Source organism: Vidua macroura, chromosome 3 (assembly GCF_024509145.1).
Source record: "Vidua macroura isolate BioBank_ID:100142 chromosome 3, ASM2450914v1, whole genome shotgun sequence".
Taxonomy (NCBI): Eukaryota; Metazoa; Chordata; class Aves; order Passeriformes; family Viduidae; genus Vidua; species Vidua macroura.
In genome coordinates, this window is record NC_071573.1 from 47,979,222 (window position 1) to 47,997,554 (window position 18,333).

The 18,333-nt window shown below is 39.6% G+C and overlaps 1 protein-coding gene across 1 annotated transcript; it reads left to right on the forward strand.

The window, feature by feature from the left end:
- Nucleotides 1-15,411: 15,411 nt before the first annotated feature.
- Nucleotides 15,412-17,779, forward strand: PIGM (phosphatidylinositol glycan anchor biosynthesis class M). The gene has a single exon (XM_053972672.1). It carries the CDS (start codon nt 15,523-15,525, stop codon nt 16,774-16,776), a length of 1,254 nt encoding a protein of 417 aa, XP_053828647.1. The 5' UTR covers nt 15,412-15,522; the 3' UTR covers nt 16,777-17,779.
- The last annotated feature ends 554 nt before the right edge of the window (nt 17,780-18,333 follow it).

An 18,333-nucleotide genomic window follows, 5' to 3' on the forward strand; every position in this document is an offset into this window, starting at 1 on the left:
CCACAGCTTTCAAAATCCCATTTCATGGCAATTTCCTGAGAAACCATAGCTCCCTGAGGTATAGTAAGGAAAGTGGCTTTGGTCTCCAGACCTTCTGAAATCCCACCTGAGAAGGCTTTTTTGAAACCTCATTCCAGCAGCATCCTAAGGAGCCAGTGAGCTTGTCTCTGACACATAACACAACAAGAGATAACTATGGGAGAGGAAAGTGCAATTACACCTGGTCACAAATGGGAGCAAGTCATTTGGAATGTGTTACTTGACAAACAGCACTAAGACAGTCACTTGGGCACAGGGACCAAAATAAAACTGAAAAATTTGCAGGTATGAAGTAAGTAGATGAACAGTGAGAGACAAAATTAGGGCTATGAATTTAAAGGAAAGAGACAATAGTACAAAACCTTTCTGGCCCATAGTAGGTCAAGTACAGTTAGGTAAAAAACAGAATAAAAGGACATAAAATAGGATTTTATTGTCAAAGAGGGAGGTGGGAACACAGTAAGAGAAAGAAAAAAATATTTTTAGCATGCAGACAGTAATTTCTCCCTGAAGAAATTCATATTTCAAAAAATCTAGGTGTGGTATTCCTAGGATCATAGCAGTATGTTTTGCTTGAGGGAAAGAGTCCAGAAAGAATGGCTTGTAAAAGACCCAAAATACAGGGAAACCTGTGCAATTTCAAGCAGAAGATGCATTATTTGGGAAGCAAAAAATTGCATTTGCTTTGTATTTTGAGACATGCAGCATGTAAGGCAAGGACTTTCATACGTTCCACAAATTATGCAGACCTGGATTTTCTGTAGGCTTTTAGGAAAATATTGTTTCTACAGGAAAATGCTATTAGCTTTTCAAAAATCAGTATTCAATACAAACCCTATCACAGGATTTGTCAGCACAGTTTCAGTAAAGGAGAGTGTTTAGGGAAAAGATGCTTGGTATTTTAATCTAACAAATACCTTCATAATTTAATTTTGGATTTAAGTAAGAATCAAAGGTAGATCCCAATGCTCTGACTAAATTCAAGTGCAGATAATTAGTCTACTTTGTGGGGGAAACTAGAAGGCGAAAAAATCAGTTATTTTCTGTTACTTCTGAACAATGAGCAGTACTTGAATATCAGTGCTAAGTGAATGTGATTTTATACACACAACTGCTTTTCAAGTTGTTTCAGCAACTTCAGGCAACATTTCCTAAATTTGCTCAGGTTTCTGTGTTCAAAACCTACAGACAACACTCCATTCTCTATTTGCAGATGGTTTAGCTTTTTTTTATAAAATAAAATTAAAATTTAAGATTTCTTTTTAAAAATACAGACATTATTCTTGGAGAACTCAAACTTCAGCCACATTTGTTACCTTCAACATTTGCATACTGCTACAGACTCACGTTAACAGCCATCTCCTCCAAGATACTTCTGTTTCTCCTACCACTTCAATTACTGAAAATAACTCCAATTCTTTTAATAATTGCACCCTTTAAGACCTCAGTCCTATCACCCATCCTTGTCTCACTGGGTCACAGAACTGCAATTCTATGGGAAATGAAAGAGGCTACTCTCCATTCACTTACTTTTGGGAAGCGTGGCACAACAGTTTTCATCCATATGGCTAATCTGTACTCCCTCAAAACAAGGGGAATTTCTTCCTCATTGCAAATGGTTGCTAGTCCCTAATATCCATCACAAGGTATTGTCAGGGAAAAAAAAAATAAAGCAATTGCCTCAGGTGAAAATCACACCAGGAAATTCATTGAATATACAGGGCAGTGCTGAAACACAACCCCTAGCCCTGCTAAGTTTCCTAACAGAGACAGTTTTAAGGCCCAAACCAATTATTTCTCCCTCACCCATCCATATTCCAGTTAGCACACAAGAAGAAATACTACTACTGCATCATGCGGACTGTCAAACAATTGGCTGGTGGAGCTGTAATCAAGGTCTTTCTAAAAAGACTGAGCTCTCAAATTTTTCCTGAGAGTGAGATCATATTTGTGATAGTGCAGGGCAAAAGTAACAAGGTTCAAGATAACAGCTTCTTCATTCATCACAGTTACTATAAGTATTATACTTAGAATTATTTTCAGACTATCACATTAAAGATGCACTAAAGATATGTGACTCCTTCCCACTCCTTCAAAAAGATGGGAGGGGAGAGAGGGAGAAAGAAGCTGAACTAGAACAGTTTGTGAAAATAACACATCTAATACTGAAAAAAAGCATACAGCCAAGAGCTACAGCCTTAAAATAACCTTTTCAGTTTAATACAGATACTCTTTCTCATTTCCAAATTTAAGCAGATATCCCTCCTACCAATTTTATGACAAGTGCTGTTATGTTGAGCAGTCCTTGGCTCTCTAGAAATGTGCATGCTCAACATCTTCTAAAAATAGTTCTTTGTTGTTCTCGCTGTAAGAATTACTTGATTCAGACTATAATTTCTCATTTCCATTAAACAACTCAGTTGTGTTTTGGATAAATTTAATGTATGAGCAAAGCTCCTGACTTATACAGCATGATGTAATTCTGCTGACAAGATTCACTTGCCAAGCTAAAACACGCAGTGGTAAGGGAATGAATAAGCAAGCATACAAAAGGCTGGCCATATCAGCAAGTCATCTATTGAAGCTGTCTAGCACTTCCCTTTAAAGTGTTGAAAAAAATGTGCTTAGAAATCTACCAAAAACTGTTGGGCTAAATTTATTCCCACAAAAGGTGTTGGCCCTAGCCTGAATTTTCCCGAAGACTTCAAGAATGTGGTGAAGGCTGCAGTGATTGGGCATTTCCTTGTCTTTGCTGTTTTGGACTGTTATCAGCCAAGCTGGAGGTTATAGATCTTATATTGTCAAACACTACTCTTTAGGGAGAAGTAAGTTGTGTATTTCATATGAAGGTTCCACAAGAAATGGAGAGGAATAGATTTGGATGATGAGCAAAGAAGAATTTTGCTCCTGGAAAGGCCACCTCAAAACCTCAAGGAGAAAGCAATACTGGTTCTAACAAAAGGACATGAACTGAGAATACAAGGCAGTAGACACTGGAACAGAGAAAGAAGCTAGAAGTAAGAGCTGGTGCGTAGGCAGAGACAGATTTTACAGGAATCTGAAGGAGGACAGATACTGCTTTACATTGCTGAGTAATCCTGGAGTCACTTGTCCACAAAGGTACCTTTCTCAGCTGTACAATCAATTTAGGCATATGGTAAGAACAAGGAAGATTGAGGGGTGATTTTTACATGCTTGGACTTCCTGGGTTAAGCAGCGAACTCATCAACCTGTTGCAGATTCCCACTGCTCTTCTAGGGTATTTTGGTGAAAGATAGTATCTCACATTTCCCAGCAAGCTCTCAGCTCACAAGCTGAAGAGGACAGGAGGTGAAAAAAATGTAATCTAAGAAAATAAACAGAACCATTTATCTGAAGAAGAAATACTTTCTTCCTCAAAAACAAAAGGCAAAGTCTAAAGGCTGTCTTCCCTCTTTGAACAGGAAAAGCTACTTTATTATATATCACATATAATTGAAACAAAAATTTAAGACTCACAAAAGTCTTAGAGCTACTTATATGGACCATATGTATCAGATAGACATTGCTGTGAACTAATAACAAATGATTTACTGGTTAGAGTTCCTTTATATCTCTTCTCTATATATATATTCAGAACTGGCCACATGGAAAAAAATTTGATTGAGACTATGGGGGAAAAAGTGTTTTATGTGTGGATTGGCAATCTGAACTAGAATAGCATAAACTTTATTACTACACAAACCAACACTTTTTCCTCCTTAAGTACAACCTTTAAAAGCAGGCAGGCCCTTCAGTCAGCAAAAAATTGAAACAGAATGTAATATTGTGTTAAGATCTATTTTTCCCCCTTTTAAACCTTCATTTTAACTAATGATAAAGGACTAAATTTAGCTTATTACCTTATCTCAGTTTTCACACCTAATGTTTACTGTAAGAATATATGAAAGACACAAAGAAACAAAGTATTTTTCTTGTCTACCTTTCTATGTAAATCACTTTGGCGGACTCACCTGCTCCACCTTTCTGGGGGTATCTACTTCTTTCCATTAATCATTGAGGAAAGGTAGAGAGCTAGCATAGGCTAGACATTGAACTTTCAGACTGAAAAGGCTCTAACATAACCCTAGATTACTTCCATTCAGTTCTATAACACATAAGAGTGTCTAACACCTTCCTAAAGCAAAAAACATACTGAAAGTCAGTACTTAAATACTGAATAAATACTGAATACTCAATTCTTAAATCCCCCTAAGGTCAACTAGTACAATTCTGCACTTTTGACTTGGATACCACTACAGACGATACACATACACAAAAACTTGATATACTGCATTATCTCATTCAAAGAAAATAATAGGAGAATTACTGAGGTATTTTGTGATAATGAACCAAAGTCAGGATTTAGTGTTTCTTCACTTATACATATTTAAACTTTTAAATGTAGGTTGAAAGAATGAAGGCTTAAGTTTACAGGGGAACAGACTTAAGTAATTCATGGAATTCAATACTTCATAAAAATCTTTGATACAAATTAATCTCTGAAAGGTAGTAAGTGAAGCCTATAATGCCTTAGAGTTAACCCTTCCATATTCCCTTCTCTATTGCTATTAATCTTTAATTCAGTACACCTCCAAAAAGATTCATCTAGACCCTTGGGGAACAGAAGCTGGAGACATTCTTCAGTGACATTCAAATCAAATGGACTGTCACATGGAATAGTTAATGCCAAGCCAAAGTCTTTTAATGAGAACTTGGAAAAAAATACTTCTAATTTTGCTGTTTTTTTCATCTTCTCCCCAGTAATTTTCTTTGAAATAATTCAAACTAGCAACAGTCTGCCAAGTTTAATTTTATTACCTTCAATTTTATATGCCTCTGTATTTAAGAAAAAAAAAGGAAAAAAATTAGTAATTCTTGTCATAATTGTTCATTGGATTGCCAGACAATTACAGCAACATCACCACATACTCTGATATGTAATAAAAGATAAATTATGATGTACCTGGAGTAGATTAAAAAAAAAAAAATCAATGCAATCAGAACTCATTGGGAAGACTGATAATTAAAAGCCTTGAACTGTTGCACATATGTATTTCCTACATATTAAACTTTTTTCTCCTTCCCTCATGTACCACAATATATTTACCTTCAGAAAACAAGGAACTCTTCAGAGCAGCATTATTGGCTGTACTTTCATCATACAACAGGGCCGTGATCCACTGTATAAGTAAATATTACCCCAAAGTAAACACCTCACACAAATGTACTGACTGTGCACTTCTGCTTTATGATTTGTCCAAGCATGCAGGCCCATTTGCTGCCACCTCTACAAGGATTATTCTGCAATCAAAGCCAGACATCACTTGCCACCCCTAACCTGCCAGTAAACTTCTTCATATCCAAAAAATCAAAAGTGGACAAGAATGCTACAGGGAGCAAATCTATCACATGAATATCTCATATATTTGGCTTAAGTCATATTTAGATTCGTTTTTATTTATTTATTTCAAGAAACAGCATATGTTTCTGTTCTGAACTTATTTGCCGATTTTATAGGAAATGGCTTATTCTGTCACCTTCTCCACTGCTTTTTAGTAACCCCAAAAGCAGCATCTTGAAGACCAAGTGAGAAGACACATATGGATCTTTTACTGAGGCTATTACAAATGCTACCAAAAGCATATTCCAATTTCCATACATAGTGTGATGGTTTTTCTTAAATAACCTGACAAATCCATATGATGCCTGATCCTATGGTACCTAGCATGAAACATACACCTGGAAAATACTTGACTTCACCAGCACCACCACCTGCAGGAAGCTCTTCTTAGTAGTTATAGTTCTTATCCACCTCTCTTATAAGAATAGTGGTATCTACAGTAAGAGCAGATATCCCAGGTCTACAAAAGGCAGGAAGGAAATGAACCTGTACCATCACAGTTAGATCTGACCTTCAGTGTCTTTTCCAAACTAAATGCTTCTGTGATTACACCATCCCTACCATGTCAACTGTGAGTGTTCTAAGAAGAGCAGAAGAGTGCTGAAAGCACTCTAGGTACCTGTTTACCCACTGGTTTCACAACTCCCAGACTGATGGCAGTATCTGAAGTTTTTCAAATATCTCCACAGAAGTCAAAGTTTTGGTGACAGGGTTTTGTTCAACCCACAGAAAATGTGACAAAGATTACAACACAAGTAGATTTTTCCTAGTTTGAAGAATATCCACAAAAACTTCCTTTGTTTTCTCCCCTTTCCAAATAGAGGGGCAGAAAATTTCTTGTATTTTTAAAATAGATCTCCAAAATTGGAGAGTCATGGCAAGAGACCCTAAATATTCACAAAATAAAACTGTCCATTACTCTGGTAAAAAAAATGTTTTATACCATTTGTTTTATCAGAGTTCATTTGTAAGTTGTTAGGGTTGGAGAAATAGTACAGAGAATGTGTTAATATTTGCCTAAAAATGAAAACAAACAACCTAGGTTAGAATTTTCTATTAGAACTTTCCCCACTTTATGTGAAAACTCCCTTTGTTTTCTTTTTAAATCCATTAAAATAAAAATGTGTGATGCTCCTATGGTCACATGAAAAGCCACAACCATGAGAAGTTTGTGCGGTGCAAGGAAAAACAGATGCAACATTTTAGACTAAGGCTTAGAGATAAATTCCCATTATGAACTTTTTTAGTTTTTAAGAATTCTCCAAGGAATGAGGTAGATATGTCAATTTATTTCAAATGGAAAATATACACCAAGTTTTGCAATAGGACATCAAAGAATATGGGGAACTCAAAATATCTCTTTCTGCTTGAGATACTTCATTGAAGTCTGAACTCTGAAATTCAGAGGAAAATCAAAAGGGACACTGAATAAATGAATCTTTCTGGTGTTGATGGCGCTAAGGGAGGAGTGTAGCAATATTCCCTTGGGCAAGATCTGCTCATTTTTTTCCTATGCAATTCTATAAATAGCCTGGCTCTCAGAAAGGAAAATTGTCTTTATACATCAACTCAATCAAAACAATATAGAACAAAACAAAAAAATTACTTTCCTAGTCATTTTGTACAAAGAAGCATTCCATCTTTTAAAAATTCAAATTATTTTAACAAGAATTAAAAGACAGAGCAGTCCTCCTGAAGAAGCCCATAGGTTCACTGATGCAGAAATTTCACTTTTCAACTGTCTCTGGATTATCCTAGCTAAAAATTACTACAGCAGGATTTTTACTGGGAGTAGAAAATGTATCTTTTCATCTAATTTTAAGGAATAACACAGTTACCCCAGAAAGCACTTGAGTAGTAAGATTCATTGCAAGTAATTTATGCATTCTGTAGAAGCATGACATATAGTTCAACATAATGTTAATTTTGCATGATTTCAGTCTTGGCTGTTCAAGGAACTCTGACAATTTCTATCACCCTTATGTAGCATGACTTGGTAAGTATCAAGTTCTGACTAATCTCTTCTTTTTACAGAAACAATTACCTTACAATTTGTACCGATACACAGTAATCAAAATAAGGAAAAACTACGGTTACTTTTCATTGCATCGGTATTCAACCCAACATACATCTTGTATTTTCATACTGTATTTTTTGGCACAATCAACTCTTTGAAAGGTTCACCAAATAAATGTGAGATAATGCTGTCCTCTTTCTCTCAAAATGCACTCTCTCCTAATCTTCTACTATAAACAATCAAAGCAGAATCTACTCTGACACAGGATAACCACTGGTTGAATCTCTACTTAAATATATGCAAAATTTATGTCAGCAGACTGAAATTTTGGCAACAACCTGTCAAATTCAGCAATGTGGCAGTCAGCAAGGACAAATATTGAAATTCAACAGCAACCAGAATGAAGAACGAGAAGCAATACTGAAACAAGTGACATGTCTGTTGCCAGTTGCACTGCAAATACAGAACACTATGTATGAATTGTCCCAAGTCTGCAAACATGGCTTGTCTGAGTCATCTTCCTTGGGTTTTCCTTCCTATAATAGGAGTTCTGCCACTGAAACCACAAGTGCTCACACCAATGAAGTCTGACTCCAACTTCTGATTCAGGTGCAGCAGACCTGCAGAGCACAAAGGGCCAGACAGCATTCCTGAGCCCGTGTATGAAGCAGAGCATCTCCAACACACCAAATGGGGGAAAAACTGACAAACAGATTGATGGCACAGCTGTCACTTTGAATCAGCAGAGAATGAATAAGCTCTGAAGTCTGAGTTAAGAGACACACATACATAAGCTTAGGGGACAGTATCATTCAATACTGAAAGAAGAAGGGACAGAACTTTGACTGCCAAAGACAGCACCAAAGACAGAATGAACTTTGCGATGAGATAATTATACTCTGCAGAAGCACTAGCACCTGCGATCATTAACACAGCAAGAAGCAGTGTTCAGACAGATGGTGCATAAGCAACTGATCTGGCCAAGTAAGTGCCAGAGATTGAATGAAGAGCAGCAGAATATTTAGGAGATAAAAACCTGAGGTACTGGGAAGAAAAAAACATGAATTTCCACCTAGCTAGTGAAGGATACATCCTGTACAGCTGAGTCTCCAGGACATCTCTCTTTAGGTTATGATTCTGTAGTGCAAAGTACAATGGCATCTTAACCACTATGCAGAATATAACAGGATACTGCAAAAGGAATAATAAGGTAGAATTATTACTCAGGGACAATTTTCCAGATGATTTCTCTAACAAGCTATCAAAAAGAGGAAGGCAATGGCATTAAAAAGATAGATCCTCATTTTCTCATAAATGCCCTTAAAAGGTTTTAGAAAAACTGAGGATTCTTTCCCAAAAAATATTTAGAAGACCATGCATTCCTCTAGAAAATAGTGAAGGGGATAAGTTTAACAATAGCAAGAGTTCAAAAGATATTTAAACAGTTATTCAACCAGATGTAAATAATTCATGAGAGAAGACAGGGAAGCCCTTTATTGGTTAAGGACAAAAGCACCAAAGCCAGCTAAAAGAATGTTTCCTTCCCTTTCCAGAGGGAGTATTTGAAGCTTAATATAACAGGGAAGAACTGGGTTTTTTTCAAAACTTTTGGAAGATGCAGTAACCCAGATAATCTTCATTCTCATTTTTACACACACACTGTATACCTGCTAGCAGTACCAACCATTACTCGGAGCACTCTTTTGTGAGAAAAACTAATGTGGTTTTTGGTTTTGGTTGTTGTTTTTCTTTGGGGTGTTTTTTGTTTGTTTGTTTTGTTTTTGTAAATCCAGACATCTATTTAGGTGTATAGATCTTAAACACACTTGGAAGCAAAAGGCAAAATCAGCTTTGGGAAGATCAGAGGACTACTTATCTACTTTGGGTAGATCTAGTCTACAGACTAGAGCTCCCCAACAGCTGCTCCTCGCTCCTACAGGATGTTCCTTCATTCCATCCAAGGGAGATAGTGCAGGTGGGGTTTTCCTCCTTCTAGACATCCCCAGTCAAGAACAAAAAACTAAACAATAGCAAGTTATTCCCTCTTCTCTTCCACCACTCCCACAGGAGAGGTCCCAGGGTCTCTATACACATACAAACATGCTCTAGCTCCTCAAAAACAGCATCTCTGGAGCCCTTCCAGCACAGTCAGCCCTAGCAGCTGAGCTCTGCCTTTTGTAACAGCTGCTTTTGTACTACTGCACAGCCACTGCTGGAAAAATAGTTAGACTGAACTACATTATCGAGAAGTAAAAAATAATAATCCAAAAGGCATCTACTTTTATTTTTATTTATTGTCCAATACACCGTTTGCAGGTCTGAATTTCTCATATTATACTGCTTCAGTCTTCGGTCTGTGTGAACAGCTAAGGCATTCTGTCAGCACAAATAAAGCAGGTAGTAGGACAACAATCTCTTGCCCAAGCATGTAAGATTTCCCCAGTGAAAGTGAAAATCATCCAGTGGGAAGCATGTGCTCCCACAGATCCCCACAACCACTTTCAACTATATCTCTATCCAACTATCTTCCCTTTCTTTTCATTGTGACTGGATCAAAATGCCAGCAAAAAGTGAGAAAGTTAAGAGACCTTTTCTTTATGATTTTCAATGTTTGCACCTGGTATTCAAAGTACATGCAACACTGTCATCAAGATTACAGTCAGAAGAAACAGCAAGATGTTTATTGTGAGAAGGAAAGGCAGCACTTCATAAGCCATTTTTTGGTCATGAAGTATAAAAGAAATTAAGATATTAACTTCTCTGATCAACTGATCAGTTTTGACCATGAAGTCAAAAGCAGGAAATTGCATCATTGATTTTATTGCATAAATGTATAAACCTTTTAGTGCTATATAAAATAACTGCTCCATCTGCACTAAAGACTTAGAACTCATATTTGTATCTCTTGTAAATAAAGCACATTGGAAATCCATTTGATGCACAAAATCATAAGAAACAGAGGTGATGAGAATAGTATCTAGTGTTCCTATCAACCAACTCTGCAAGATTTAGCTTGAGTCTTTATCTGTAATTAGAGTTACTTGTTCTTATCTCAGTGAGTAACTGCAAACACAGCCTGAGAACAGCAAAGTTACATTTCAAGTTTTGTCTCTTTTCCCCTTCCAAAGAATTGGAAAAAATTTAGGTAGTTATAAACTAAAAATGCACAAAATGTTTCCCTTGCACATTCAAAAGTTGGCAAGAAGTGATGCTTAACACAATTAGATTTAACCTTTTACAGGTGCTGTCTGGGGTTGTCCCTGGAGGTGTCATTCTGCACAATGGTTAGAAACCAGAGGTCTGGTGCCAGGAACCCTCAGTCTCCTAAATCCATAATTTGTCATTTGGCTCTAATTTCTCTTTTGCCTGGGTTCATCAATTCTCTCTCTGCATTCTTTTATTAGCAGAAGTGAATAGGAAAAAAATTTAAAAGTATAGAAAACTCAACACAATCCTCGACTGTACACTCCCACTTCTGGAGTCCTAATCCACTGGGCTGCCTGCACCATTAGCTGTAGCTATAGAAGCAGTGGACAAAGGGGGAAAGTGCTTTGTTTTGGGATTGCAAGTCAGGCAGTAAGAGTCAGGCACTGTCCATCCTAGATGTAGGCAACTCCTGTTTACCATATCACACCTTAGATTCACCATGGCCTTAAAGCAAAACAGGCCTTATTTTTGCAATTGCCCATCATCATACTTCAGTGGACTTATTCTTGCCATCACATGTGTTTTCTCAGATATAATATTTTTTTTTCTTTCTAATGGTAAATTTAACAGGTTACCCTACAGACTAATTTTTATCCAGTACTTATTTTCCCTGAAGGGCTGGAATTGTACCTAATACACTGACATAAAATCAGCATAACCACTGCAAGCAGAACTCTGCCAACACCACTTGAAAGCATACTGTGCAAAATCACAATGTGGAGAAAAAAAAAATAATTCCTTTACAGCTCCAATCACATCCTACAAATAGCCACATTTATAGCACAATGTGTGAATAAGGGTATAGATTTATCAGGCAGTTTTAAGAAAACACATTAACAGAAAAAGCTTAAAGGAGAGTGGTGGCTTTTTTTATATAACGGTGATTTTCTTCTGTGAAGAGTTCTAATGTGGTTTTCAGCTGATTTTTGCAAATCCTCCTATATTACTCATTCCAGTATTAAAGCAAGAATGAACACTTCCTTACATAATCTTAATTATATTTCTCTTTTGCTAATAATATCTAAAATTCAACACACTACAAATATTTGAAAGGCATTAATCCTATTTGCAAAGCTAATTAATTTTATCAAGCTCAAAATATCTAAGAAAAGTGTCAGTCACTTTTTCTACAGAATTTCATGTGCTGCAAGAAACAGATTGTACTTATATTATCAAAAACTTACTGTTAGTTTACAAATATATTAGGCAGGAGTACTTCTTATGCAAGGAAATATTCTGAGCTCAAAATCCAAGAGAGTTAAAAGGGAGCTGTAATACATTACAGCACAGCAGTCTCCCCTTTCAGAAGTCTGAAGACCTAAAACCAGCTATTGCCCAGTATCTTCCTTGCTTCCTTAAATACTCAATTTTCCTACCACTTTTTATACATATAGATTTGTGTCACTGCATACATACAGTATGACAACTTACAGAAAAACATACAACCATTATGATCAAATTTTATCTCATAACAACAAAGTATAGCTAACCATTAACAATTAGTTTACAAGAGGAGACTTGCATGAGAAATGCCTCACCCTGACAACTCTGTAGAATGACCTAAAATACAGCACATGGAAGCATCCTCCAACTGCCTTCCTCCTAAAAATCCTTTTACTGCTCTTTCTTCCATAATTTTTCAGATATTCCAGCTTGTCTAGCCCCCTAGGCCACCTGAATCTTAGTAAGGTTCTCACCACTACTCAGGACCTGTTCTTTTTCCTTGCACTGTTACCAGTTACAACATCTCCCTTATGTTACTTCAACAGAATCATCTTCTAATTGTCAACCTTCACTGTCCCCTTTACTCTTCTCAAAGTTCTCAGATTGAATCTGCTAGTCCCTCCAATATTTAGCCCTACTGTACCCATCAGATCTAGGTTTCGGCCATATATATTCATCTTTGTTGATGGCAGTAGCCTCAGCTTAAACCTTTCTTAAAACGTAACTTTCCACCTTACTGTGGATAGTAAACCCCGGAAAGGCAAGAACCTGATCAAATGTGAGGATTGCCCCTGGCTGAGCAGGAACCAGCATAGCACTGTCGCCTTCACTCCAGCTGTCATACTCCACTTGGACCTTGCTTTTCAGATGGTTAAAAATTCCATTAGGCTTTAGAATGCTTGGCACAACAAGGCCCCGAGTTTATTGTTCTATTAATGCTACCACTGCCGTGTAAATCTTAAGTAGTGGCAGCTTGTACGAGATAGCTTATGGAATATCTGTCCTGGTGCTGTTCAAGTAGTCTCTATTACAGAAGGTGAAGCGAGAAGTTAATATTTGAGTTCAGGTTTATAATCCCCCATCACAAGTAGGCAATAGAAGCACATTCAGAAGTGACCTCAGTTTATAAGATGGTCCATCTTTGAGACCATGTAAACAAAATGCCTGGCAGGTAGTGAAATAAAACCTTTATGCCCATGCGAATATACACATATATATGTATTCCTATTTATGTTATGGCGACTCCACACTTTTCTTCATGCTGTTTGTACCTTCATGTGCACTGGAATCAGTCAGCTTCAGTCTCAGCAGTTCTATTAGTTTTTATCTCCCAGCATTTTCTAAAAGTGGCTCATGGTGACTGATATAAATAAAAGCAGCTTTTTACAGGAACAACAGATTTATAACTTTAATAAGACTGCCCTCCTTCCTGCATTAAAGCCTACAGTACATGATAAATCAGGCTAAGTAAGCTGGTATCAAATCTGAGGCTAAATACATTTTGGAGCCAAATCTTAATTCTCTGAAGAGCTTCAAGCATATTTTGAAGATGTTAAATTATTGATAAGGAAGATCAATTCTTTTTCCAGCTCAGGCAATGTCATACAGTCACAGGATATGCAGTAGCTAAGCAGATTTTCTGTTTTATTTACTTCATGACCCTTTAGAATTAAATTACCTACTTTTTTCCTCTTTAGAACCATGATGAACAGTCACTACCGACAGCTTAACAACTTCTGTTAATTTCAGATAAGAATAAAAGATTTGTCTGAAAACAGACTGTCAGAAACAGACAAGAAAACCATGAGACTCCAGCATATTCCTAAGTTTATTTATTAAACTCATATTATTCCACCAATATCATTAAACCTGGACACTTCAGCAAATAAACTGGAATCTGAACAGCTTCCTCAAAGGGTCTGAAATAATAAAACATGTTCCATCCATTAAGGCATCAAAACAGCAAACAATCCTGGGAGAACGTTGGCAGATAGCAAGAATGGTTCTTTGCAAACTTTTCCAAACCAAAAAATTAATAGTATCTACATATATCTACTTCCAAGTTATTTCAGTCCCAGTGATTTTAGTCAGTATCAATCTTTTAGCTTTTCCAGATAAAAGCTTGGGCACAACAATGGATATGGTGATGGAAGCATTTTAAAAAGTACCCTAACCATTATAGTACAAGATACATAAAAGAGGGGAAAAAATAAAATGTTACCAATCTTTCCTGTTCTAAATTAGAACAGCAGTAGCGAGTAAGCAATTATTTACCAAGGATCACCAACCACCCTCGTTCCCTTTCCCAGAAACATCCTAACAATCAGTTTTAGGACTTCAAGATATCATATGGAGAGTTAATGGAGAATTCCCTTGAGATTTCCTATTGAAGATGTCCAGTTTAGTAAAAAATATGCAAGTATCTGACAGAGGAAAAACTGACTCTCCAGGTTAGTTAGTTACTATGCTTCTCCCATTGGATATCTCAGACTATACACCATTGCACTTTTATACAGAAAACAATAGCCTTAACAGATAAAAATTAGTAACTGTGTGCACTCAAAAATATCTTTTGTCCCCTGAATATCCTACCAGTTAGGCCACCCTCCAAGATGCCTCTGCCAAGTGCAAAAGATCTGTTCCCAGTTCTTTGATGGGTGTCCCCAGAACTGAGAAAAAGCAATTATTTCCTATAAGTGATGTGAGCCACCAACGCTGCAGCTCCCAAAATATTCCTAAATGAAACTACTCAGCAAAAAGAGTGAGGTTGCAAATAACTACTAAACAAGCAAATTCATATTTTTGATTAATAAAGCATCTCTAACAAAATCCCTTCTAAGTTCTAATATGAAACCCGCAATAGTAATAAATGCCTGTTTTTCAATCAGCCCCAATTCAAATGTGAGATGGCAAATATCCAGACAGGAAAACTATCTGAAAAACGTATATAATAGACCCTCAAAATAGAGCGGAATTAATTCCTTTGTTGTAAGTGACTCTAAGTTCCGATTTTCACGATACTGTTTCTGATCTAATTAAATGAGAAATCTGCTGCGGCAGGAAGCTCACCTAAGTGCTCTAGAGAGAGCTCACACGTCTAGGCAAAACATAGCCACTTGCGGAAGGTAAATAACAGATGTTGTTTTTCCTTCTTACTTAAGTGCTACTGCATCTGCCGCCTCTCCACCCGTGGAGCCCGACAGCTCCCGGCAGGGTGAGGGAGCAATGGGCAGCGGCGGTGCCACCGGCAGGGCGGATGGCGGTGCCCCGCAGCTCTCCCCGGACACCGGCACCCATGCCCTGCCAGGCTCCCAGCCCGCAGCAAAGGCACTGCCGCCCATCGCCCCCACGAGCCGCTCCTCATAGCGCCCCAGGCCCGTCTCCGACCCCTCTCCCGGCCGGGCCGGGGACAGCGCGGAGCCGCCCCGCGGCACCGCCCCGCCCGGGCACGACTCCGGCGCGCAGGCGCGGGGCCGCCTCTTCCCCGCGCACACCGGCGGAAGCCGCGCAGAGTGCGGCCGTCCGCAGCCCGTCTGCCGGGAGCGCTCGAGCCCCGCGTGTCCCCGCTCCCGCATTCCCCGTTCCTGCATTCCCCCCACCCCGTGCGGAAGGGATGGCGGGGGTAAGCGCGGCCCTGCTTGCGGGGCTGCTGGGGAGGCTGGCGCTGGTGCTGTACGGGCTGCATCAGGACCGCACCATGCGGGTGCGCTACACCGACGTCGACTACCGGGTGTTCACGGACGCGGCGCGGCTGGTGACCGAGGGGCGCTCGCCCTACCGGCGGGCCACCTACCGCTACACGCCGCTCCTGGCCTGGCTGCTGACGCCCAACGTGTTCCTCGCCGAGGCCTTCGGGAAGCTGCTCTTCGTGGCCGGAGACCTGGCGGCTGCTGTCGTCGCTTACCGGGCCCTGCGGCGCCGGGGGGCCGCCGCCGACCGCGCCTGTGGGTGCTGCGCCGCCGCCTGGCTCCTCAACCCCCTGCCCATGGCCGTGTCCAGCCGGGGCAACGCGGAGGCGCTGGTGGCGCTGCTGGTGCTCGCCACCCTGTATTGGGTGGAGGCGGGCAGCGTGGGCAAGGCCGCCGTGTGCTACGGGCTGGCCGTGCACATGAAAATATATCCCCTGACCTACGTGCTGCCCATAGCGCTCCGCCTGCGCACCAGGCCGGGCCGCGGGGAAGGGGTGCTGGATGCGCGGGGTGACAAAACGGCAAGGGTCACGTTTATGGCACGCCTCTGGCACCTTTTTGTAAAGATGCTGAACCGCGACGTACTACTCTTTGGAACAGTTGCCGGCTCAGTGCTGGCTGCCTTGACTCTGGCATTTTATCACCTCTATGGCTGGGAGTTTTTGGAGCACGCCTACCTCTATCACCTGACTAGGAGGGATATCCGTCATAACTTCTCTCCCTATTTCTACATGTTGTACTTGACAGCAGAGAGCAAATGGAGTTTTGCCCTTGGGCTCACAGCTTTCCTGCCCCAGCTGCTTTTGCTCCTGGTCATTTCCATAGAGTTCTACAGAGACCTTGCCTTCAGTTGTTTCCTACACACCGCTATTTTTGTGACTTTTAACAAAGTGTGCACATCCCAGTACTTTGTCTGGTATCTCTGCCTTTTGCCCCTTATAATGCCTAGTATTAAGATGTCCTGGCATAGGGGTGTGCTGCTTCTCTTTCTGTGGTTCATCGGACAAGGCCTGTGGCTTACTCCTGCATTCTTTCTGGAGTTCAAAGGATATAACACTTATTTATTTATATGGTTAGCGGGCTTGCTTTTCCTTTTAATTAATAGCCTCATAATTGTTCAGATTATTACACATTATCAAAAAGAAGCACAAGTTGCAAAAAAACTGAAGCAACGGTAATAAATGGACCAAAATCCAGAAACAGCCCTACTGTCTTTGGTAATGCGTCACATATCACCAGCACTTCATCTAACAAAAGCGCATTTAGTTGTACTAAAGCACATTGTGTGTAGATGTTACTGTTTCAGGGCCATGAGAGCACTGATTGGCCTCAGTTACCCTGAGCAGCCCCAGTCCTGCCCTGAGCAGTGTCAGCAGGTGTACCTCTCTCCCGTGTGGGTCTTGAAACTGCATTGCAGCCTTCTCTCCAGCACTGCCTCCAGCTCTGTCTTCCCGCTCCTGACTAGAATCCCTGGGGGTATCCTGGACCAGTTCACCACTTAACCATCTCTGGGGCTCTGGTGAATGGCCTCTGCCCATCTGCACTGTCTGTCTTCACCTGCTGCCTCCAGAGACAGTGGGGCTGTGCCCTGCTCTTTGACCCACTCTCAGTTCCTGCTCATACTCCCTTATGGAGTAGCCCTGGCACCTTTTTTCTCGTTCTCAGTGTTAGCCTGTTGAAGACCTTGGCCTTTATCTAGAATAACACAGAAGATAATATAGGTGGAATTTGGTTATAAAATCGGAGTTTGACAGTTTTGTACATTCCAGTAGGTCAGTGGGGTGTTTGGCAAGACAATCGCTCAACATTTACAGTGGGGTGTATTTTTTCTTTTGTTTCCACAGTAATATTTTAGCTATGCACTGTTTATGGCCTGTACCTGGACTTTATGTCATTAACTCTTTGAGGCTTTTAATTTATTTTAGAATTCAGATATGCTACTCTCGCTTGTTTTTGCATATTCTGTTCTGTTTGAATTTTTGAATAGATTTATTTCCCTTGCCGAGGAGGAAGATTTTCCCATATACCTGTCTTGCATCACAGAAATGTATAAAGCTTATATATTTGTTTCTTCCTGCCAAGTTCCAGAAAAGAGGCCACTGCCTTAAATTTCAGTTAATGTATGGTTATTGTGGGTGTTCACAGTAGCAAATGCAGAATTAAAGTAAACTTAGAATGGCACCTGTGTCCCAAAAGCACTTGAGTTTATACCAAAACAGTAATTGGAAATCTTGTTTCTCAGTGATTCTGTTTCTCTAATATTAAAAAGAAATTAAAAAATGAAAGGAGTTGAGGAAATTGAGCAGTTGCCAGAAGAAAAGGGAAGCTTTGAAGTAGGAAGCTCTACAACTTGTCAAAACACATTTATTCCCATAGGAGACACAGGAAGATTTGGAATTGAGTGCCAGGTGATAGTGATAGGAGAGCAGAGCCATTTTGGAATGGCTCTAGAACATCCTATAAGAGGTCTGATGTACACAGCTTTTGACATAGATGGAAACTAACAATGTATTTTAATAAAATCTAGTTTAAATAGGCATATGCCAAATAGAAGAAATTGCATATTTGCCTGATCTTTTAGTTACATCCAATGCGAAATTGAAACCCCTACTGTGTAACATAGAGCCTGGCTTCAAGGCAAAATAACTTCAACTACTTGGTAGAATTCCCAGTGATGTCACTGGGAAAGGGTGTGGCCAAGTGGATTTGCCATGCTGCCTCTGTGAACCCTGGTG

Excerpts from the sequence above, each read along its gene's own strand:
- PIGM (XM_053972672.1), top strand. The coding sequence starts at position 15,523 with ATGGCGGGGGTAAGCGCGGCCCTGCTTGCGGGGCTGCTGGGGAGGCTG.